Source organism: Geotrypetes seraphini, chromosome 8, assembly GCF_902459505.1.
Source record: "Geotrypetes seraphini chromosome 8, aGeoSer1.1, whole genome shotgun sequence".
NCBI lineage: Eukaryota > Metazoa > Chordata > Amphibia > Gymnophiona > Dermophiidae > Geotrypetes > Geotrypetes seraphini.
In genome coordinates, this window is record NC_047091.1 from 137,301,336 (window position 1) to 137,326,357 (window position 25,022).

At 44.7% G+C, this 25,022-nt stretch overlaps 1 protein-coding gene across 7 annotated transcripts in view; it reads right to left on the bottom strand.

The window, feature by feature from the left end:
• The window catches only part of ARVCF (ARVCF delta catenin family member), a 394,108-nt gene that overhangs the window by 6,586 nt on the left and 362,500 nt on the right, over nucleotides 1–25,022 (bottom strand). For 5 of the 7 annotated variants that reach the window (XM_033955206.1, XM_033955201.1, XM_033955202.1 and 2 more), the window contains exons 13-15: nucleotides 22,001–22,067; nucleotides 20,937–20,990; nucleotides 15,101–15,192 (exon numbers count right to left, since the gene is read on the bottom strand). In XM_033955206.1, coding sequence (XP_033811097.1) covers nucleotides 15,101–15,192; nucleotides 20,937–20,990; nucleotides 22,001–22,067 — 213 coding nt within the window. The remainder of the gene's footprint in view (nucleotides 1–15,100; nucleotides 15,193–20,936; nucleotides 20,991–22,000; nucleotides 22,068–25,022) is intronic. The other 2 variants (XM_033955207.1, XM_033955205.1) reach the window with 1 other exon arrangement.

A 25,022-nucleotide genomic window follows, 5' to 3' on the forward strand; every position in this document is an offset into this window, starting at 1 on the left:
GCACAAAGCACAGAAGTTCTCTGCCTGCTGAGAATCCTCTTATGCTGGACAGATATGAAGACTATGCAGGCAGTGGCATAGTAAGGAGGTGCAGGGGAAAGGGGAGGTTTGCCAAGGGCACCATCTTGGTGGGGGCGCTGGCAACCATCCTCCTCTCTGTCCCCCCCACCACATGCCCCTTCCCTTGTACCTCTTTAACATTCAAGGCGCAAGCAGCAACACCAACCTGCTGTTCACGCCAGTTTTGGCTCATCCTCTGATGTCACTTCCTGGACCCACGCTTAGGAAGTGACGTCAGAGGAAGAGCAGCTGCTGGTGTGAGCAGTAGGTTGGGGTTACTGCTCACGCCGCAAACGTTAAAGAGGTACAAGGAAAGGGTCACGGGGGTGGGGAAGGAGTGGATGGGGGTGGGGAGTGAGGAGAAGAGGGCGGGGAGGGGCACCATCGCCGCCTCTCACCCTTGCTACGCCACTGTATGCAGGCATGGTTGTGCGTGAGCTGTTGAGATGATAGAGGTGCCTTCTGTACATATGACATGTGTAGATGGGACCTATGCATTCTCAAAAGCTCATGAATGGCATCTTTCTGTAATTTTCACACAGCACAACATGCAAAGCAACCAATTTTCACCAGATTCAGTACAGTTACTAGTGTGTCACTATGGAGCCACCAACAAATATGCCTTTGGCAGTTCCAGTATTTCACAATCCATTCAAAAGCATCTCTACGCCAATAAAAGCCTGTGTAAAATGAAAATCTCTGGATTGCATGTTCTTGCGCTCATTGTTCTACTACAGATAGCACTCTTTCTGCCTATGAAATCGGACTACAAATTGCTGACCAATAACACTGGTAATGGACAGAATCAGCATTGAAAGTCATTTTGACAGAGCAGCAGCAATGATAGGGAAAAAACCACGAGGTTAGGCAGTAAGTCACAGAGTAGCAACACAAAGACAATCGAAGTTGTTTACGACGTGACCAGCAGCACTGGGCCGAAATTCAGCTGGATACTAGCCAGGATCCCAGAGCAATGAAATCAGAAGCAGCTGGACCAAATAAGCAGCTGGACGAAAGCTTTAGCAATGCTTCACAGCCTTGCTTCATAACCCAGAAACAGAGCATCAGTGGGGGCCAATAGACTACAATAAGCAGACGTGTGTAAACAGAATAATGTTTCTCTTCAGTTTCCTCAGTAAGCGGAAAAGCAAAGAGTAGGAAAACAGAGAGGCAGGTACACGTGGATGACAAGATGATCATTGCCCTAGACCACAGGTGTCAAAGTCCCTCCTCGAGGGCCGCAATCCAGTCGGGTTTTCAGGATTTTCACAATGAATATGCATGCGATCTGTTTGTATGCACTGCTTTCACTGTATGGTAATAGATCTCATGCATATTCATTGGGGAAATCCTGAAAACCCAACTGGATTGCAGCCCTCGAGGAGGAACTTTGAGACCCCTGCCCTAGACCTTGAGAAAGTAATTTTATAACAGGATGGAAGACTGTATCTGAATTCCAGGAGGCTTGGGGCAAGTACATAGAATCTCTAGGGGAGAGGAAGGGAGAGTAGATAGCATGGATGGGCAGACTGGAGCAACCACATCTGCCTTAATTTCTCTGTTTCTATGCCTAGGTTAAGTGGGCTGGAATGCACCTATTTGTCTTTATAAAATACAAGTGTAAATCTGGCAGAATTTGTGTCTACATTTGAGGTATGGACATCACATTTTGTCAAGAGGAGGTATTATTGTCTCCATTGATTTCTGAAGGGCATGCATAATTTAAGGTATTTTATGGCTTACATGCATACTTTGTAATTCTGGTCATGGTAAAAATACATGCATATTTCATTGAAAGCTTCTATACCACTACTAATGACTAGGAAGTAAATTCAGAACCGTTTACATGAGCTTCTGTAATGGTGTTACAATACCGAGTTCATGTTTTAAATGGCTTTCAATACAGACACAATTATACCATAATCAATTATCAGTCATATAGGCCATCATGTGCACTTTTAGGCCTGGTGCTATTTTACCTCTACAAATTCAGTTTGCTCCACATTGCCCTGATCAATTTACTTTAGAAATATGGCAAGCTAGTTTGGAACTGGGACAAGCCCTAGTTCCTCAAATTAATTAACTGGCATCAAAAATTAAAAAAACAAGAGAATAATCTGCAACTCTGTTATTCAGATGTTACAAACTTGAAGCCATTTCTGGAAGATTGCAGTTAAAATGATAGCTATTTAAACTTTGAATGGTACATTGGTAAAGGAAATTATAGAGCTTATTTTTGAAGTATATGGGACGTCTCAAAATGTCCAAATGGACATCCAGGTGCTTGAAATGTCCAAATCCGGATTTTACAGAGACAGAAAAGAACACCAAACACTGCAATACACCTAAATAGCAAGGGTGTGTGTTGTAGGAAGGGCCCAAAATCAGGATGTCCAACAGCGATTACTGAACATGAAGAAACGTCCAAGTCTAAAGCTTCCCCATCTGGTGTTAAATGATGTGTGAGCAGGTTAATTAGGGTTTAGATGTAAATTTTCAGGCCTGTGGAATTTCTATTGTGTTTTCTTTTTTTTTTTTTTTTTTTAACTTTCTTTATTGATATTTTGAACCTTATAATGTATACAATTGAAAAATCAGAAAAACTATATGAAAATACATTATTAACATCAGGATTATTACATTAAACAATTTTTAATCCCTTCTTAACCTAATTATAAACAGTAATGATGTATATGTATATTATACTATCAATATTATAAAAAAAAAAAAAATTTATTCTACCAAATAAATATTCCACCCCCCACCCTCCAACCCACCCTGGATGTGCAATGGAATCTAACATAAAGAAAAAAGAATCACTTTATGTGACAAAATTAGTTAATGGACCCCAAACCCCATTAAAGGATTTGATAAACCCTAAACGTTCTGCCATAATCTTTTCATATTTATATGTTGCACATACAGTTGCCCACCAATCATTTGAACCCCTATTCCTGATAAAATCATGAAAAGGCGACTATTATTTTTATCCAAAGTGGGTTTAACATGAAGAATCGTTCCAGAAATTATTGCTTCATATGTTAAAGGAATAGAGGATTGAAGAATATTGTTAATTTGCCCCCAATGGAGTGTTAGTAACTCAAGGCTCCAGATGCTCTAAAATCGCCAGTAAAATCCTGACATTCATTGTAGTGGTAGTAAATTGTCCAATTTGAAAATGATGATCGATGCTCGAAGTTGTAGTTCGCAGAGGCCAGCGGAAATTCCATGTGATCAATTGTTAGAGAAAACGACTGACACATGTGCAGAATAGTCATAGGCATGAACGTGCACATGAGCGTCAATTATAGGCATGACTTAAAGGAGCACATGCACGTGAGCGTCACTCATAGGCATGCCTTATAGGAGTGTATTATAGATGCACATCACAGGAGAGGGGCAAAAATGTGAAAAACATTATTTTTACACTGTTTTGGTGGGACAAGTGCTCCCCTTATGCAATCGGCAGCCTGAAAACATTTTTGTTTACATTGCTTTGGTGGGACAAGTGCTCTCCTTATGCAATTTGCAGCCTGCTTCAGCGGGACAAGTGTTCCCCTCATGAATGCAGCTCTGATGTGCCTTCAACATACATGCCTGAGCTGCATTTTTAACACCACTGGTACCCCCGGACCAGCCGGTAATTTTGGAGCGTTAAAAGTCAGTACTTCATTTTGTGCATCAACAGGCGATGTCAAGTTTCAAGTTTGATTTAAAATTTGATATATCGCTTAATCAAAATTCTAAATGATTAACATAATTTTAAAAATAATTACAACATTCAAGGGGAACCAAATGACAGACTTGCAAAGGACGCACAGGACTTACTGGGCCCAAAGGGAGAGGAGGGTAGGAAATACAATAATGGATAGGAAAGAAGAACAGTCAATGGAAAGACATCAGGATGGGTGAGTAGAGAAAAGGCGAAAGTAGAGAGGGACAATAATGAGATAGATAAAAGATAAAAGCCAGCAGGAAACACGTAAGGGGAAGCAGTTCTGCAGAGGAGCGAAAACTCGAATAAGCTGCTTAGATCCTGACTTAGAAGCTTAAAGGTCAAAGGCATCCCTAAAAAGAAAGCATTTTAGGTTATTTTTAAATCTATCCAGAAAGCGCTCTTCTCTTAAATGACTAGGAAGAGAGTTCCACTTTTGTGGAGCCGTGACAGAAAAGATGTATTGCCGACGGGTATTGATAATTTTAAGGGAGAGGACTGTCAATAAATGCTGATCATTAGCTCTGAGGGATCTTGTGGTGGCGTACAGGATAAGGAGTCTGTCGATGAATACTGGGGCCTTTGAAAGAAGTGTTTTGAAAGTTAGTAAACATATTTTATAAGTTATTCGGTGAGCAACCGGAAGCCAGTGGGCTCTCCTTAAGAGAGGGCGAGATGGAATCGCATTTCTTGGCTTTCGTTATAAGTTTAATGGATGTATTTTGAATGATCTGCAAGCGTCATATCTCTTTTTGTGTAATTTCTTTAAATGAGGCGTTGCAATAATCGATCTTGGATATTACCAGGGAATGAATAATCATGTTGAGTGATTTGGACTCGGAGTGCTAGTTTTAATATGAATGACCCCATTTTACATTATTTACATAGCAGAGTCCAAGGATGCTAGGAAGCATGGAGAAGATCACGGTGAGCCATTATGTGCATCGGTAGGTAAAATACTTTGACGCTAAACTGGTTAGAACTGGGTTAGCACTGATCGTTAAATGCATGTTAGGCTTAGAATATCGGGTCCTAGGTGTCTTCTCCTAGATGTGGATTAGATTTGTGTAATGCGTTTCCTACTTGATTGATTTTTATTACATTTTCTTGTTACTTTTTCTATTTAACATTTAAAAATTCTAATTAAAAAAAGTAAAAAAGTAACTCCAGAACTTATCGCACTTATTGTTGGATGTTATTATCTACCCACTGCTACGAAGAAACTCAATTAAGGAATAGCTAGAACTGAAATTGGTTCATTTAATGTTCTGGATATATCAGATATTTTGCAATCTTCAGATAATGACTTCACATCTGGGACATTGTGGTTTCCTTTGCCTTGAGGTCTGATAGAGACGGGCTTTTATATCTGTTTTTCAAAGATAGGAATGACTAGTTTCTAAATTGTAAAGTCAGAATTATTCCTGATGTTACTAAGGAGACTCAGAAAGGGCACAAAGATTTTCTTTTGTTATGGCCCGGAGTGCTTCAGCTGGGAACTCTCTTTTTCTTAAACATCCCATATAAATGCAGTTGCTTAGCAAGGGTAGGAGGCGCCGAGGCGGTGGCGCCCCCCCCCCCTGCGCCCTCCCTTCCCCCTGTACCTCATTAAATCTTCACCAGCGCGAGCAGCTTCTAAGGCCTGATCCTCGCACCGATGTTGGTTTCCCTGTGATGTCACTTCCAGGCCCCGTGACCCAGAAGTGATTTCAGAGGGGAGTTAGGCTGGAGCGAGCAGCAGTCCTGAGAAGTTGCTCATGCTGGCAAAGATTTATAAGAGGTACAGGGGTGGTTGAAGGAAGAGCATGAATATGGTGTGGCGTGGGTGTGGAATGGAGAGTTGTTGGCACCTGCACCAAAACAGTGCCTAGGGCGGTCTGCCGGAAGTTAACCAGGAACTGGCTGATACCAAGACCGGTGATCAGTTAACTCAGAGGAAAAAGTTAAGAGAGCCTTTCTGCTGTTCTAACTTTATCCACATACTTGGTCAGCTTAGGATTACCATATGTCCCAATTTACCCAAACATGTCCTCTTTTTAGAGGACTGTCTGGGTGTCCAGGCAGTTTTTCAAAAAGTTGGGTTTAGGAGCTTGGGGGCCATGTCTGGAGGGCTGTATCATCACATCACATCCACACATGCGTGTGATATCGTCATGTTATGTCCGAGCATGCTCGGAGGCCCTCCAGACACTACTCCAAGCTCAGGAAGAAGAGGAGAAGTGGTTCATGTGAGTATGTGGCTGGGGCAGAATGGGGTATGGTGAGGCAGAATGGGGCGGGGCCACGTGTCCTCTTTTTTTGCAGGAAGAAATATGGTAACTCTAGGTCAGCTAGCAGTGTGAATATCGTCGCTAACCAGCAAAGTAGCACTCCTAACCTAATCTGTTAGGGAATGGATGGCTTGGATCAGTAGCATGGAATGTTGCTACTCTTTGGGTTTTGCAAGTGACCTGGATTGGCCACCGTGAGAACGGGCTATTGGGCTTGATGGACCATTGGTCTGACCCAGTAAGCCTATTCTTATGTTCTTATTCAGTGGCACTTCCTAATTAAGTACCATTAAATATTGGCAGCTGGCAAGCTCAGCGAGGTTTAACCAGGCAGGAGCTTCTCTTGCTGGTTAAACCTCTTTGAACAGTGACCCCCATGTCATCAAGTCACTTCTGTGTTTACATCAAAGTTTATTGCACATAAGAATGGCAAACATTTTCTACTGTAGCTTTCTTGGAAGGCAGTGTGGTCTGCTATAAAAAAAACTCAGAACAAGACAAAAGTTTAATGAAATCATTATGTTAGATTATCAACATAGAAATCATTGCTAATATTTTCACAGAATTCTAACTCTATTTTGAATCTACTTATGTGTAAGAATAAAGGCCTATCAGGACCAAAGGTGTTTGGTGATGTTTTGAAAAGGCAGTTTTGTGCATGGAGAGATTTTCAGGAGGGTATATGGGGACATAGTTAGATCAGACTTGTCCACACTACGTAAACAAGACAAAAAGAAGATATTGACTTATTTGAGCTTTGGTGTTGGAGAAGGATTTTATGCGTGCCATGGACCACCAGAACAAATCGATTCTGGAAGATATCAAACCGGCTATGTCACTCGAAGCCCAAATGATGAAGTTATGTCATATTAATCAGAAGAGAAAGATCATTGGAGAAGGACATCATGTTTGCGAAGATCGAAGGAACCAGGTGAAGAGGGCGACCTGCAGTCAGATGGCTGGACATGTTGAAAACAACCATGGGGATGACGCTGGAGGACCTTACCAGACTAGCAGAAAACTGATTTCCTTTTAGATCTGTAATTCATCAAATCACTAGGACTCGAACACAAGTCAATGGCACCTAACTAACTATAGAGGGACTTAGCCAGGGTTAATAAGGGGAAGTTGAAAGGCAGCTTGTCAGCTGATCTACTCCTTGAGGTCAAAAGGAAATGTCCTGTTCTTCACACAAACAGAACATAGTAACACAGTAGATGATGGCAGATAAAGACCCGAATGGTCCATCCAGTCTGCCCAACCTGATTCAATTTAAATTGTTTTAATTTTTTTCTTCTTAGCTATTTCTGGGCAAGAATCCAAAGCTCTACCCGGTACTGTGTTTGGGTTCCTACTACCGAAATCTCCATTAAAACCTACTCCAGCCCATCTACACCCTCCCAGCCATTGAAGCCCTCCCCAGCCCATCCTCCACCAAATGGCCTGATACAGACACAGGTCGTGCAAGTCTGTCCAGTACTGGCCTTAGTTCAATTTTTAATATTATTTTCTGATTCTAGATCCTCTGTGTTCATCCCAAGCTTCTTTGAATTCAGTCACAGTTTTACTCTCCATCACCTCTCTCGGGAGCGCATTCCAGGCATCCACCACCCTCTCCATAAAGTAGAATTTCCAAACATTGCTCTTGAATCTACCACCCCTCAACCTCAAATTATGTCCTCTGGTTTTACCATTTTCCTTTCTCTGGAAAAGATTATGTTCTACGTTAATACCCTTCAAGTATTTGAACGTCTGAATCATATCTCCCCTGTCTCTCCTTTCCTCTAGGGTATACATATTCAGGGCTTCCAGTCTCTCGTCTCCCTCCTCTGGACCGCCTCAAGTCTTCTTACGTCCTTCACCAGATACGGTTTCCAAAACTGAACACAATACTCCAAGTGGGGCCTTACCGATGACCTGTACAGGGGCATCAACACCTTCTTCCTTCTACTGGCTATGCCTCTCTTTATACAGCCCAGCATCCTTCTGGCAGCAGCCACTGCCTTGTCACACTGTTTTTTCACCTTTAGATCTTCGGACACTATCACCCCAAGGTCCCTCTCCCCGTCCATGCATATCAGCTTCTCTCCTCCCAGCATATACGGTTCCTTCCGATTATTAATTCCCAAATGCGGGGGGGGTCACGTGATGCAGCCTGTCTGAGCGGACGTGCGATCGGAGAGCTCCTGCCCCACGGCCATATAATCCGCATTGAAATCAGCCTCTACTACATCCGGACGGGGACTGCAAGATCTTTTCTGCACTAGGGAAAACTCCCTGCCCTACGGCGATCCTGTTCGGCGGATATTTCACGGAGGGGCATGCCAGTGAAAACGGCGAAGAGCTCCCGACATAGGCCCTCTCTCACACCCTCCAAGATGGCGGCGGAACCGGCTAACTTCACTATTCCCGCTGGAGACTGGATCGCTGATATCACGCGGTCAGTCTCCGCGCCACTGGCGGACAGGCTTAACAAGATTCAGTCGGCTGTGGAGGAGATGCATGAGAAATTCGATTCCCACAGCCGACGGCTCACCGAGGTGGAACAGCGAGTGTCCGACCAGGAGGACACGTGTGTGGGCCTAACCGCCCAGGTAGCCGAACTGCAAAAAACCTCCCGGGAGTTGCTGGCATCCTTGGAGGACCAGGAGAATAGAAGCAGAAGGAACAACCTGCGGATGGTCGGGCTCCCGGAGACGGTAAGCGACCAAGAACTGTATGCTGTCTTTGGTAAATGGTTGCCTGAACACCTGGCTTTGGCAGGGGGCAATGAGGGTTTCGCCTGCGAGAGAGCTCACCGCATCGGAGCCAAGCCTGCGGAAGGGGGGGAGAGCGAGGACGGCTATAGCCCGCTACGCCTGCTGGAGAGAAAAAGAGCTGATTCTTCGGGCATTCCGCAGGGCGGGGGCCCTGAAATACAACGGCTCTCGAATCCTTCTTTTCAACGACTACTCCGTGCGGGTGGCGGCTCAGCGCAAGACCATGGCGCCCTTCAGCACGGACCTCCATAATAAAGGAATTAAGTTCGCCCTGGTTTACCCAGCTAAGCTCCGGATATGGCATGAGGGCAAAAACCTTACCTTCACCACCGGAGAGGAAGCCAAAGCATTTCTAGCCAAGCTACCTGCTTGATGCACTGGGCACAGATGACTTTTCCATCTCCTTTCTGCGTTCCCGGCTGACCTGAGCTGTGAGCAATCGCAGCCTGGACGGAGGGTTACTAATTTTCTACTTACTTTCACATACGAGGCTTGGGGATGTCAGACCCGGTTGCTGAGGTGGACCCGCTTTACTCCTGCCCCGACCTGGCCTTGGTGGACTTGCAGGGGAGGTCTGTGTTGGGCCTTTGTTTGTTTTCAGTGCCTACTGGACTCCTTCTACTACCTCCGCACCGTGTACTACCTGGTGGGCATTTCCAGACGGCCCGGGTGGTGGATCAGCTTGGCAGTGCCCTTAGCCCTTGTTCGCCTTCTGCTGAGGACCAGTTGGCTGATATACTTTGCTGGTGCTCAACAGCTTTGCACATCTGACTTTGACTTTATTTCTGGGGTATGCGGTCCCACGGGATGTAGAAGGGGACTTTACTGGGGGTGGGGGGAGGTCTCCGGACAGGCTGGGGGTACATATGGGTGTGTGTGCTGGCTGGGACGGCTCAGCATGGGGGGGCGGAGAGGGGGGAGTTGGGATGCTAGGAGTTTGGGTGGAGGAGTGTGAATGGGGGTTTGTGTTTGAGTCAGGAATGTGTGTGGGGGGGGGATGTGTGGGGGTTTGGTTTGTTGGGATCTGGGGCACTGGGTTACCTTGGGCGGCGAAGCTCAGCTGGGAGGCTTCGTCCGCTCCTATCTGTTACTTTTGTACATGTGAAACCCCTGTATGGCTGGTGGAGAATGGATGACTCTTTTTGCTCTTGGAGGGATGTTTCCCTCTGGGTTCTGGCGCTGTATATTGCTTTTCCCTCTATGTTATGGCTGATTTGAGGGTTGTCACCTTTAACGTTGATGGCATCAGGTCCCCAGTAAAAAGATCTCGCATACTCACGAGCTTGCGTAATTTGAAAGCGGATGTGGCTTTTTTGCAGGAGACCCATTTAACTCAGATTGAACATGCCAAACTGCGGAAAATTGGGTCGGGGATGTTTACTCTTCTACTTCTGGGGGCCGACAGCGGGGGGTGGCAATTCTGCTACATAAGCGGTTGCCCTTTGTCCTGCATAAACAATTGACGGACCGGGAGGGGAGATATATTATTGTCCTGGGGGAGCTTTGGGGTCTAAAACTGCTGCTCTGTAACTTGTACACCCCAAACTCTTACTGTCATAAATTTTTCTCCACAGTTCTTTCCATGGTTTCGGCTTATCCAGACTACCAGGTGATTCTGGGGGGAGATATGAACATCACTGCAGACCCAGGGGTGGATTGCAAACCTCCCAGAAGCAGCTTAAGGGACCATGATAACAAGGGGGTGGGATTTTTGTCGCGCCACTTGGGCCTGGTGGATGTCTGGAGGGCACTACACCCGTATGACTCGGACTTTACCTTTTATTCCCATGTCCACAAAGCGTACGCCCGGCTGGATTGCATCTTACTTGACCAAAGGCTGTTCTCCAGGGCTACCAGATCGGAGATTGTGGAATCCACGGTTTCTGACCGCGCCACCGTGGATCTCACTCTGACCCTTACAGTGGGCCGCAGGGCTCCTTCCTGGAAAATGGCGCTGCATTTGTACCATGACCAGGAGTTTCGGATCTACCTGAGGGCGCGTTGGATGGATTACCAGGCCACTAATGATACTCCTGAGACAGGGCCGGTATTTTATTGGTATGCCTCTAAGGCAGTCCTGAGGGGGCATGTGATCGCATATACAGCTGCCAAGCGCCGGGCTTGGGGAGCAGAACTTCTAGCGCTTACGCGCCAGCTACACCAACTCCGCAGGGCCCATATTTCCTCTCTGTCGGACTCCGATAGACTGGAATATAAGAATATTCGAGAACGAATTGAGTCTTTACTTCATCAGCGCGCGGAACGGACACGAGTTCCAACGATACAATATGCATAAATGGGGGGGCAAGACAGGGAAACTTCTGGCAAACCTGGTGCGCCCGTATAAAAAACGCCAACTCATCACTGCAATTCGCGACCCTACGGGCACCCGACATGAGGGGGAGAGCCAAATTGCAACATAGTTTGTCAAGTACTACGAGACCCTGTATGGTAAACGCCCGTTGGACGAGACGGCTCTCGAAGACTTCTTCCGGGGTCTATCCCTACCGCTCCTGGGGGAGGATCAGGCGGCATCATTGAGCCTACCTATATCAGAGGCTGAACTTCGCGTATCTATTCGGTCGCTTAAGCTGGCAAAAGCGCCAGGTCCGGATGGGTTTGGGCCTAAATACTATCGGATTCTTGAAGACTTGGTGGCGCAACCCCTGAGTGCAATGTACAATGCGGTAGCGGAGACAGGAGGCCCCTTTCCGGATAACATGGCCCACATTGTTCTGCTCCCGAAGCCGGGCAAAGACCCGGACCTGGTGGGGTCGTTCCGTCCCATTTCCCTCCTGGACCAGGACATTAAACTCCTGGCTGTGACTTTGGCGCGGCGTTTGAACCGCTTTCTGCCTGATCTTATTCATCCAGACCAGGTCGGTTTTGTACCAGGACGCTACGCCTCTATGAATATGCTGAAGGTCTTGGGTGCGATTCACGACAGGGTGGGTCAGGGTGGCCAGGAGGCGGTAGCGGGTCTGGATATGGAAAAAGCGTTCGACAGCATTTCCTGGGATTATCTTTTCTGGGTCCTGTACAGGGGTGGTTTTCAGGGTGGGTTTATGGCCTGGGTGACGGCCCTCTATCATAACCCCAGGGCGAGATTATTGTTTAACGGGGGCCTGACTGGGGATTTTGGCCTGCAGAGAGGCACCAGACAGGGCTGCCCTCTTTCCCCCCTTCTTTTCCTTTTGGCTATTGAGCCTCTAGCAGCTAAGATCCGACAGGACGAGACCATACGGGGCATTGTGGTAAAGGGGCAAGAATGCAAAATCAGCTTATTGGCTGACGATATCTTATTTTATATGGACCTGGTCCCGCTGCACTTGCCCAGAGCCCTGACGGTGATCCGAGCCTTTGGAGCCTTGTCTGGTTTACAAGTTAACTGTAGCAAGTCGGAACTCCTATTATTATCGGGGGGTCCGGCGCAACATTGGCACGCGATGTTGCCCATTGCACCTACGACGAAACCGATGCGCTATTTGGGAATCTACCTTAGTACCGATCTGCATACTCTCTACAATGCCAATATTTGGCGACAAATGGACGCTATCGGAAAGCTGTGCCAGGCCTGGCAGGAGTTACCATTGGGAGTCTTGGGACGGGTAGCACTGGTAAAGATGGTCCTGGTTCCGAAACTTCTATACCCCTTGCAGACTTTGCCTCTTTGGCTCAGTAGGCGGGATGAACTTGCCTTTAAGTCTACTATTACTCGTTTCATTTGGAGGTCCCGAGCGCCTCGGATAGCGCTGTCTAAACTCACACTGGATAAAGGCCTGGGGGGACTTAATGTCCCAGATATTCGGCTCTATAATGTAGCATCTCTTATTCGCTGGATCCATGAGGAATATACAGGGTGCTATCGTTACTCTCCCCGGGGTTGGTTAGCGAGCTGGAGTTCTCCTTTTCACTTTCTGAACACATTACACTGTCAGGAAGATCCCGGGAGGCGATATGTAGCTTGCTTTCGTTTTTTAAAACCGTTTAGACTGGCATGGCGCTGGTGGCGGCGCAGACAGCAGCTGTCGACGGAGGTGTCTCCTTTTGTATGTCTAGTGGGCAACTCCAGGTTTCAGCCGGGTTGGGGCAAATCAGTATTCCAGCAATGGGCGGCTCAGGGCTGCGAGAGGATGGAGGACTTACTTGCTGTTTCCCCTGCTGGATTCCCTTCCTTCCAACAAACCCGGGACGCGTGGGACCTACCTTCTAGCTATTTATTCTCTTACTTTCAGGTGCGCCACTATTGGGATGTCGAACGCAGAGGAGGTGAGGGGGTCTGGGTTAAGGGGTCCTTGGATACCATCTTCTCGGCAACTCCACCCATAGCTAACTCCCTTGCTCACTGGTACCGAGTCCTTAAATCGTCTCTTTCCCTATCGGTGCTTACCCCTGTGCGCTCCTCATGGGAACGAGACCTAGGCCAGGCTATTTCCGAACCCCAATTTTTAGCTTGTTTCAGCACTTTATACTCCTATACTAAGTCCGCTGACTTCCAGGAACTCCAATACAAGATTCTCCACCGGGCCTTTTTCACTGTTCAGTGGGGGGCCCGTATGGGGCTCTGGGATAGCGATTTCTGTGTTAAATGTAAGAACTGGGTAGGTACATATCTTCATTCTTTCCTGGAATGCCCTCACTTGAGTATCTGGCAAGAGGCTCTCCCTCTGCTGGAACGCGCCGTGCAAACTACTGTTGAATGGGACTATGGGTTTCTTCTCCTGGGTCTGCAGACCTCCCTCCGGGACCAAGGCTTCACTGTCCCTCAATGTAGATTCTTCTATAATGCTATCCTCGTAGTGAAAAAACTGATTTTGACATATTGGATGTCGGCGGATCCGCCTCCATTACCCCACTGGAGAAGTAGACTTCGAGAAGTGGCTCAGTTTGAAATTCGATTGTATGCCAGGTCCCCGAGTGCGCTTAAGCAGCATTACGTTGGCCTGTGGGAGAGACTGAGGGACCTGGTGCCATCTTAAGTAAGGGACGGGGTACTGGCGCCTGCTTAGTTTTTAATTAATTTGTGTTCTTCCTGCACAGTCCCTGATATACTCCACTTCCTTTTGTCTTCTGTAATGCTTTGGTGCCCCAGGGACGGGGGGAGAGGGAGAGGGTGGGTGGGAGGGGGTTGGGAGGATGAGTGTTCTGTTTTGAGTGGTGTGGCTGGTGAGTATGTGAGTGGTGAGTGCGAGTTCTTTGTGGTTTTAAAATATTAAAAATTGGTGTGAGATCACCGTCTTTGCTGGGCGGCTTTATCTATTTCGGTTGTCCTACTTCGTTTTGGTTTCCGATGCCCCTGACACTTTTTTCTACTTGTTACATACTTTATATGTGTGGGGGGAACTGTTTGGGAAACTAAAACTATGCCTCTGCTATTGTATTTCCATTCATCATGAACATATGTTGCTTTACTGTTGTTTGCTGTTTGTACCCTGCTGGGTGGTGTATCTTTCACTGCTAATAAAAATACGTTAAAAAAAAAAAAAATTCCCAAATGCATTACTCTGCATTTCTTTGCATTGAATTTTAGTTGCCAAGCATTAGACCATTCCTCTAACTTTTGCAGATCCTTTTTAATATTGTCCACTCCGTCTTTGGTGTCTACTCTGTTACAAATCTTGGAGAGTTGTGACACTGTGATTGGTGGGAGAACTGCAACTGGCATCCAAAGGAGGGTATCTATATAGAATACAAGGGAAGCAAACTAGTGTACATATACAAGGAAAAGCCTGGAAAAGAATACAAATGAAATCTAAAGTTGTTCTTCAAGAAGTTTCAGAGATAAATGGAGGCCATTTAGGAGCTCTAAGTACTGCATTTTTATTGATTGCGTTTTTCTGATTTCTGTAATATAAACTAGACTTGGGATTTTTCTTATCTGCATTCAGCTCACACAATAATACTCTTATTTTCTTGGAACACTTTTGATGGAGGATTTTTTTTTTGTTTTTAGAGCACCCGCTCCTGTAAACTTTCTTCCCACCCCACTCCCGCCACTGGAAAAACTCCCAGAACTGAAGCAAGTTCAAGAGGACTCAGCAGTGCCCAAAGGAAGCCACTATTTCACCTACTTACAGCTACATAAATAAATCTATCTGCATGAAAACAAGATCATTGCCAAGGTTTCTCTGGCTCATCCTGCCTCAGCCTACTTGAATCCATGACAATCTGATTATTTCAAATAAGTGCATAAAATATATATTTAACAAGCAGAGAATTACATGAAATATAAATCTGTATTCCTAAACATTACATGCTCTCTCTCTCACAAGCACTTCTGCTCAAACAGCACCTACTTTCAAAGGTTCTTTTTCTGATGCATCTCCTGCATTTTCACTGCTCCTATATCTGCGCTCTTTGTCCCTGTGATCAATGGTGGAATATCCATCTGCAAAGAAAACAAGCTACAGTGAGGGCAAGGGCAGATATTCAAAGACAAGAATGGAAAATTAATCAGCCGCAAACAATGGGCCTGTCTATAGTTATTCATTAACTTAATCAGTCTCATTCCAACCACTAAAAACAAACATGAGGGAGAGAGTAGCAGCTTAGAAGTTCATTCATTCAGATCCCCAATCTCTCTCCTCTGTTATCTCTCCCTATGCCCTCTCTGAGAAGGGTAAGTCACTCTTATCGGCTCTGTTCCTTCCACCTTGCTGCACTGTATGCTTGGAATAGACTTCCTGAGTTGATATGTCATGTTCCATATTTGGGCCCATTGAAATCCAGGTTAAAAGCCTGCTTTTTGAATCTGCTTTTACATTTTAACTCTGTATTCACCGGTTTCCCATAATAAATGAAACTCCCTAATTCTCCTATTTGTCTGTCTTGAATAATTTGTAAACTCTGTCAAGAAGGGATTGCTGCCGATGTGTTTGTGTAGAGTGCTATGAATGTCCAGTGCATTAAAGAAATTATTAGTGGTACATAAAAAATAATCAGAGTTTGAATATATTTAGGGCTTCTGCTTTTAGGTAAGCATAAATTATCCAGCCAATTCAGCCAGCAGCATTCAGCGTTGTTTTAAACACTGCCCGCTGTGGACTAAATTATGGTTTATTTAAGGCTCCTTTTACTAAGCTGCGATAGCGGTTTTAGCACGCGCTGAATTGCTGCGCGCGCTAGACCTTAATGCCAGCATTGAGCTGGCTGGCGTTAGTTCTAGCCGCGTCGTGCGGGTTTAGCGCGTGCTAAAATCCTGCGCGCGCTAAAAACGCTATTGCAGCTTAGTAAAAGGAGCTCTTAGTCTTGATGTACTGCCATTTTCCAGCAGATGGATCGATATAGTGTACATTTAAAAATGATTTTTAAAATAAATAAAGAAAGCTCATGAAAATAATAGGAAAGGTCATACATTCATACAAACTAACAGAAATATGTAGAAATAAAACAAAAATATAAAGGAAAAAATAATACCTTTTTTTACTGGACTAACTTAAACCCCCTTTTATGAAGCTGTGTTAGTGTTTTGCATCGATGGCCACGGCGGTAAAAGTTTTGATGCTCATAGTAATTCTATGAGCATCGGAGCTTTCCGCAAACATCTGAAAACCTGGCTATTCTCAAAAGTGTAATCCTCTCTCCTTCTCTAGTATTCCAAGTCCTCTAAATATTCTTCATACTCTGACCTCTAACCCTTTATTGTAGTTCCTTCCTATTTCTTCTCCTGTAAACCGTGCCGAGCTCTACGAACGTGAAGATGATGCGGTATACAAACCTAAGGTTTAGTTTAGTTTAGTTTTTACCACCATGGCCATCAATAAAAAACACGAATGCGGCTCCATAAAATGGGAGGGGGGGGGGGTGTTTAGTGTCGTTTATGATTAGCTTTTGAAGGTAACTCCTTCTTCAGATAAAATCAGTAAAAACGTATTATGTGTGTGTTCTCCTAGGCCCCCAACAAGGTAAAACCAGAGACGGGAGAAAGAGGGAGAATGAGAATAGGGATTATAAGACAACCGATAAGTTAAAAGTCTTTCAAAAGAGAAAAGTTTTTAGTAGAGTCTTAAATTTGGCATATGTGGGTTCTAGACGAATGGGTGGAGAGAGGTCATTCCATAGTTGGGTACAACAAAGAAGGCAGCGCAGTAGAGTCATAGAGAGCCTGTTTCGGACCAAGGAGCACCAAATAATTTGCGTCCGAGAGCGTAATGTTTGTTTAGGAGTGTAGGGAATGATCAAGGTACAAGCACTGAATATCCATGTTCTGGCCATGCCCAGAATGCAATTAGATTAAAGGAATCAGTCAGTTAACTGGGTAGCAGGCTAAATATCAGGGTTTCAGTCAAGTGATGCTCCTCTTGAACCCTCCTCAAACATTTTGTTCAGTCCTATCTGGCAGTTAGCTATGTGAGCACTGGCACTGATTATTGTCCATGCCCACATATATGCGGACTTCTCTCCGGGACTACCCTAGAACTGCCTGGTTTTTAATTGGTCAGTCAAAGCCAATAATTAGTGGCACCAATGCTTTTTTTTAGGACAAAAGGTGCTGGTCCACACAGTAGAGACCTAAATTCTGTCCCAACCACACTCTGTGTTCCTCTCAACCAAACCATCCTCCTCACACTACCCTTAGGCACCTTAAAAGCCTGATGGTCTAGTGACCTCTTTGGGGCAGGACCAATCTCATTGGATTACCCCTGCCTATGTCAGCTCCAATCTCAAAATATCTACCATGACCTCCCACAGCAGTCTCATAAGCTACTGCAGAAAGTTGCAACATGCATTTTGGTTATAAAATCAGCATGGACTTCATTCATTCTCTTCTTGAGAAGCTTATCATTTACCTCACTAAATTAATATACTCATTTCTCTCTGCCTGATTGCCAAGACTTCCTCTGTCTCTAAGTTTGCTTCAACACATACCTGTGACCTGCTTATTATCTCCCAGTGCCCCTCCTTTCAGCCCTGATTCCACCATTTAAAAAAAGGTGCTTAAAGTTTATAACTGACTTCATTCCTTCTCTTCTTGAAAGACATGAGAAGATTTATTTTTACATATTCTTTAATCCTCTCACATGTGACCTCTCCCTGGAAAGTCTACTTTACCAAGCTACCTCTCACCTTCATCTTATCACACTTGCTCCCAGGCAATTTTGACCACACCACCATTGTCTCACAAGTCTGACTTGTCTCACCAAACTAGGCCTAGGAAACTCTCCCATATCCAGGATAAATTTAATTGTCCACTGAGGAGATGCCTAGTATCCACTCCTTCCCCTCCCCCCATAACTCCTGTGCACCAACTCCTCCTCCTAATACTGACTTTTCCCAATCTCTCTCTTCACTCCAAACCATTTAACCCACTACCATCATGTCACTTTTTGATTTCAGCATCTCACTCTCCCTTTTGTCCTCCACCTTTTCTCAGCCCTAAAGCTTCAACACCTTCTCCCTCTCATTCAGCCATCCCCACTCTACCTATATGTATCTCGAACATGGTGCGGGCCTCACTCACACTTTTCCATATTCTCTTACTCCTTCTCAAGCTCTCTGCTGGGGACATCAATCCCAATCCAGGTCCTCCCAGTCAGCCCTCACCCTACTCATGCAGGTCACTCCACAATGTAACCAAACTTATTTCTGTTCCTCTTCTACCCCCCCCCCCGTCTCTGCTTTTCTCATGCACCCTGTGGAATGCCCGCTCTGTCTTCAACAAGCTTACCTTCATCTATGACCTCTTTATCTCGCAAACTCTCCACCTACTGGCACTGAGACCTGGATCTGCCCTGAAGATTTTGCTTCAGCTGCTGTCCTGGGTCACGGAGGCTATCTTTTTCACATACACTTCACCCAGTTGGTCATGGAGGTGGTGTTAAGTTCTTATTCTTGCCATCTTGTAGATTTCAACCCCTTCTTCCACCTCAATCTCACTGCTCTCCCTCCTTTGAAGTCCACTCTCTTCATCTATTCGATCAACTACCTCTCCAAGTAGCAGTCATTTACTGACCTCTTAATAAGTCCCTCTTCCTTCCTTACTGGCTTTGACTCTTGTCTCTGCTTCTTTCATCCTTGGTGATTTCAACATCAATGCTGATGACCCCTCTGACTCCTACACTTCCATGTTTCTCACTCTAACATCCTCATACAATCTCCAGCTGTGCTTCACCACTCCTAAACACCAGAATGTCCATTTCCTTGATCTTGTCTTCTCCTTCAACTGCTCTACAACCAATGTCTGCACCTCAACTCTTCCACTATCTGACCATCATCTGTTAATGTTCACAACTCATCACCCTCCCCCCCATCCCAGCTAATGACTACCTATATGTTTAGGAAGCTTCAGGCTATTAACTCTGGAACCCTCTCCACCTGTCTCATCCATCCCTTCAACTACTATGTCATACAAGTCTGTCAATGAAGCTGTCTTCTCCTTTAACACTATTCTCTTCTCTGCTCTAAATACTCTCGCTCCTCACATTTCATGTCCTTTAAGGCATGCCAAACCCCAGCCCTGGCTGACCACCAACATCTGTTACCTGTACCCCTGTGCCCAATCTGTTGAATATATTTGGTTAAAACCCTGTGATAGGGTATACATTCTGTCATGAAGGACCACTAGATCTGCAACCCTCAAGGAAAGGCAATATGCTAATACTAGCTGGGTTTGAGTGGGACCCATAAGGCAAAGTGAAGAGAATCTTAATTTGCATGTCCTAAGAACATAAGAATTTCCATACTGGGATAGATTGAAGGGGGCCACTTTGGCTCCAAATGAGCTGAAGGAAAGTCACCAAATATCTTCTCACGTGAGGCCTCAACACTATTGACTAGTGTGTGTCAGACATCCACTTCAGACTTCAGACTTTTCATTGGGTGGATCCTCAGTAAAGTTGGCATTTCCAAATATATTTTCTTTGTCTATTGTGATGTGTCTTGTCCTTCAAGCATGTGGCTCTTCCTCCTGTCCATTTCCCCTTTTCTGCTGTGAACAGGTCTATCTTTGGCCGCTAGAACTTAGTTGGCCAGCCGATGAGTATTGGCTTAGCCAGCTATGTCTTGGTCAGTCAAAAAAAAAACCAACACAGAAATTCAATGTTGATCACTGGCTATGGCACTAGCATTGAATTTCCAGTTCTGCTGCCGCCAACCGTGGGAGATAGCCAGCAATCCATCTCCTACGGTCTAAATATCAGCCCTGTTCTTTCCGGTCACTTTCTTCTTGCTGTTGTTAGTTGTTATTTTCAGTAGGCTTCTGCAAACTGATCCAAAATGTCCTAGTTTCTGATTTATCAATGTTGTGATTCTGAGTGATCTAACCCTAGAGTAGGCAATTCTGATCCTTGAGAGCCCCAGGCAGGTCAGGTTTTCAAAATATCCACAGTGAATATTCATGAAATAGATACGCATACCAAGGAAGGAGTGCATGCCATTCTGTCTCAAGCATATTCATTGTGGATATCCCGAAAACCTGGCCTGCCTGGGGCTCTTAAGGACCAGAATTGTCTACCCCTAATCAATTGTAAGTTTTTCTATCTGAATGGAACAGTCACTGTAGCAGATCTTATGACCCTGAAATTTTATCAACTGTGTACCATGGAACTTTCCATTGCCAAACGGCATGGGCAATATTTTTCATCTATTCGAACTTGGACTGTTATTATGGACAAGATTGATACTTTGGTTTTAAGTTTACTGGGGCTAAGGGAATTGGAGGATTGTTGTTGTGGGGATAACTGCCTGAAGGAACAACAGGGAGTTGTCCACTTTGAATACTTCAATTTGTTTGGGAGGGGTGGGGGGATTTGCGATTCATTGCAGGGGATATCTGTCTGTCAATGATGTTTTCTTTTTGTTTTATGGCGACTGCTGATTTTGCTGTGTTTTTTGTTTGGTTACATACTATGGGATGATTGAGCTTTGGTATCCACCTTTTGCTTGTATAACACAAAACTTTTAATAAAGATTTCAAGTTAAAAAAAAAAAAAAGAATTCAAAAATTTGACTTACTCTAGAAGTTTAAATTGGTGATCTTAGGAAAAAATATCTGTCAATTTTTGGAAGAAAAAAATGTTTTTTTAACTGGCAGCTTTAGCCACACATAAAACATCTGCAAACAAAAGTGAACTTTGGCTCGAGTGACAATGTGGTGTAACCGATAGGTAGGAGGAGGTGGAGGACTGCAGTTACCTGGTCCTAGTTCATCCATTGGAATCATATCACGGCTTCCAGTCTTTTTGTTGCCTACAAAACATAAGAATTCAAGCTATGTACTATGTTCATAATGAAGATGACGCTGTACGACTGAACTTGTGAATCATAGAAGGGTTTTGACAGGAAATGTTCTGAAATGTCAAAATGAAGACATCGACTATAACTTTGTACTGTCTGATCACAATATTACTGCAGTTCAGAACTGTGTGTTTACTTCTGCTACACAACAATTGCCCTTTTTTTTCCTAATGAAAAAGTGACAGTAGGTGAAAGTTTTTAGAGCATATTGCAGTGAAGATTCACTAAACAGTATGTCAATCTAATCCAGTGGTTCCCAACCCTGTCCTAATGAATATGCATGAGAGAGATTTGCATATAATGGAAGTGATAGGCATGCAAATCTGCTCCATGCCTATTCATTAAGGCTAGCTTGAAAACCCGATTGGCCTGGTGGTCCTCCAGGTCAAGGTTGGGAACCACTGATCTAATCTACAGTGCCCGTTGATATTCCCTGACTGGCTCCCACACTCACACTGCCAATGTATCTCAATCCTGTTCTGCAGCCCTCCTTTTCTCACTTATTCCACATTCACACCCATGCAATTTAAGGTAGAGTTTTTAATTTTAAAGGAAAACACATTCTTGCTTCTCTAAGTAACAAGTTGCAGTGACATTAAGTAAGACATTAATCCAAATGCAATTCAGCTCCAGGAACACTTCTGGACTACTGTATACCAGAGTCACATGTAAAAATCAGGCGGTTTCTTTTTATTTACCAGGACCAATAATCTCTTATGCAAACACCAATTAGTTTCCCTTCATATAAGAATATAACATAAGACATAGTGTCACCCTACCGGGACAGACTCAAGGTCCATCAAGCCCAGTATCCTGTTTCCAACGGTGGCCACCCAGGTCACAAGTACCTGGCAAATCTCCACGTGTCTTTGAAATAAGGGGCTCCTTATTTTCAAAAGTATTCTATTACATTTGCAGAACAGATCTCTTTAAACATATCCCTGGCATTCCCCGGAGCTGACCTTGGCTTTTGTCCACTAGTGGCAGGGTGCTGTCATCGAATCCTGGCTTCCCGTTGCTTTTTGAGCCCTTTGGAAGAGTAGACATAGCAGACTGCATTAGGAAGCAGAAGTGAAACAGACCACCACGTGACAATGAACATTAAGCTAAGGCTCAAAAGACTTTGGAGCCCTTTTACAAAGCTGCAGCAAAAGTGGACTTGGCACGCCCTCATGCGGACCTTTCTTGCATCCTAAGGACATTTTTTTTTTTTAACAAAGCCCTAAAATGGCTGATTTTCTATTTTTTTGTATTAATGGCCATGCGCTAATGTTGCTATTAATGAGCAAATGAAAAGCCAGAAGAGGGATTCAAAGTACACACCAATCCCTCAGAAATGGGAATGATGAAATACACTTTATTGAAAGACCTGACACAGACCGTGTTTCGGCACACATTGCCTGCATCAGGGGTCCAAACTGCTTGCACGCCATCACTCAATCAGACAAATCTATGTATTCCAGTAAGGTCCTTGGTGCTTTCCTTAACTCATGCTATTGAGCAGCACTCAGGCCTCAATTCTATAAAGAGCACCTAATACTTCGGTGCCAAAGAGCACATCGCTTAGTGTGATTCTATAAAAGTTAGGCGCACTTTATAGAATCATGCCTAGCGGTGCCTCAAGTGGCACCAGCGCGTCGACAATCCAGCGTTGACAATTCAGCGCAAGAAAGAAGTGTGCCACCAAAAAACTTATTTTTAAAGAGCTCTGACGGGGCTGTGTAGGGGGAACCCCCCCCCACTTTAATGCATAGTGTTCGCACTGCTGTTGGGGGGAGATGTGGGGGGTGCAACCCCCCACATTGTAGAGAAAACGGAACTTTTCCTGAAAAAAATCGGAAAACATTCCGTTTTCTCTACAATGTGAGGGGTTGGACCCCCACACCCCCCCCAACGGCACCCACACCCTCCGTCGGAGCTCTTTAAAAATAAATTTTTCGGCAGCGCGCTTTTTTCTTGCGCTGAATTGTCAGCGCTGGTTTGTCGGCGCGCTGGTGTCTTGCGCGCCACTGACTATGAACCTGGTGTCAATAGGTGTCCTAACCTTAGGCGCTTTCTCTATTTATGCCAGAGTTTTTTTTTGGCCTAAATGATTGCGCCTAAGTTAGGTATCCAAGTCCAAAACGGGTGCTTACGTGATTTAACACACCCAAGATCTGCCCCTTAATCATACCTACTTTCTGGTAGGTGCCTACCAGCCAATTAAGTGCAATTTACATCAATTATGAGGTGCTCATTTTTACTTATCGGCGCCGATTAGGCCTTGTAAATAATTAAGTTAGGCGCCTAGATCAGCTAGGCACACAAATTTAGGTGCCTAACTTTAGGCATCATTTATAGGCTCTGGGCTAGAGGTCTGCATGGGAACAGGGATCGCAGGGTTCGTCCATATAATATAATGGACACATCAGCCTTATAAGTTAATTACCTGAACAGAAAACAAAAAAGGGTTCCACCAAAGAGATTCCACAAGGAAACAGCAGCACAAACACAAAAGAAACTGTGGAATTGATGATCCTGTCAGAAGTAATTGCTGCTTTTTATGGGGACGGGCGGGGATGGAGGTAATTCCTTGCGGGGACAGGTGGGATGGGTGGGATGTCTGTCCCCGTGCAACTCTCTACTCTGGGCTTTACTACCACCCATTATGTAGGTGGTGAGAGCTCATGCAGTACTCCTGTACTAACTAGTAGATCACAGTAATGTAGATACGCTAACTGGTTAGCACAGGAATGCCCACTCTCTGCCTATTACACATCTCCTATTAAAAAAACAACATTAGAAATATATTTTAGCGCAATGAGTATGTCCCACAGTACTCTATTTTTAGCTGCATTGGGCAAATGTTAGTGCCTAACACAACTTAGCAAAAGGGCCCCATTATGTACTATGGAAACAGAAATTTTGACTCTTCTCGAGGAAACTTTCTGGTGATCTCAAAGCAATGAAAAGACTTAAGGCTCCTTTTACAAAGGTGCGCTAGCGTTTTTTAGTGCACGAACCAGATTAGCGCGCGCTACCTGAAAAACTACCGCCTGCTCAAGAGGAGGCGGTAGCGGCTAGAGCGCGCGGCATTTTAGCGTGCGCTATTCCGCGCGTTAAGGCCCTAACGTACCTTTGTAAGAGGAGCCCTTAAATAATGTGTCACAAATAAGACTTTAAAAAGGTGCATAGGATGTAATTGTGCCCAATACATTTAAACATCTTAATTTTCCCTTTTATTCAGCACCGCCTGAAATAAATGACTCGTTATAAGTGACCTGTTCATATACAAGGTCAAATGTAGAAGTGTGCTTCAGTTCTAGCTCTGCTAGCCTTCTTTATTGTTAATAATAATGTCCCAAGCTGGTAATACACAAAGTAAAAAAAAAATACTTTTAAGTCATCAAACAAGAAGAAATTATTTTCACCCACCTGTGTGACATTCTTTATAGAGCTCTCAGGTTTCTCATTTCTAGAAGGGAGACTTTTTGGTCAGTCCCAAAGTAATGTTGCATTTGTAGTCCTGGATAATGCCTATTACAATCAGTTCTGCCAGACTCAAACTGTATCAGGATATGATTGTTGGAAATCTAGGACTGACCTTAGATCTCCCATCCTGGGATTGAGTAAAATGGCTGCTTTGTCTGAAGTAAGCTCAGTATCAGTAAAATGTGCCCCATTTCCTACTGTTTCATGGCAAATTAAGTCAGACTTGGAATCTACAAAATTTTCTCTCAAGACCTGACCTAACCATAAACTTGTTCCTGTTAAGGGCAGAGGAGCAGTCTAATGATTAGAGCAGGGGTAGTAGGGAACTCCGGTCCTCGAGAGCCGTATTCCAGTTGGGTTTTCAGGATTTTCCCAATGAATATGCATGAGATCTATTTGCATGCACTGCTTTCAATGCATATTCATTGGGGAAATCCTGAAAACCTGACTGGAATACGGCTCTCGAGGACCGGAGTTCCCTACCCCTGGATTAGAGCAATAGGCCTGAGACCT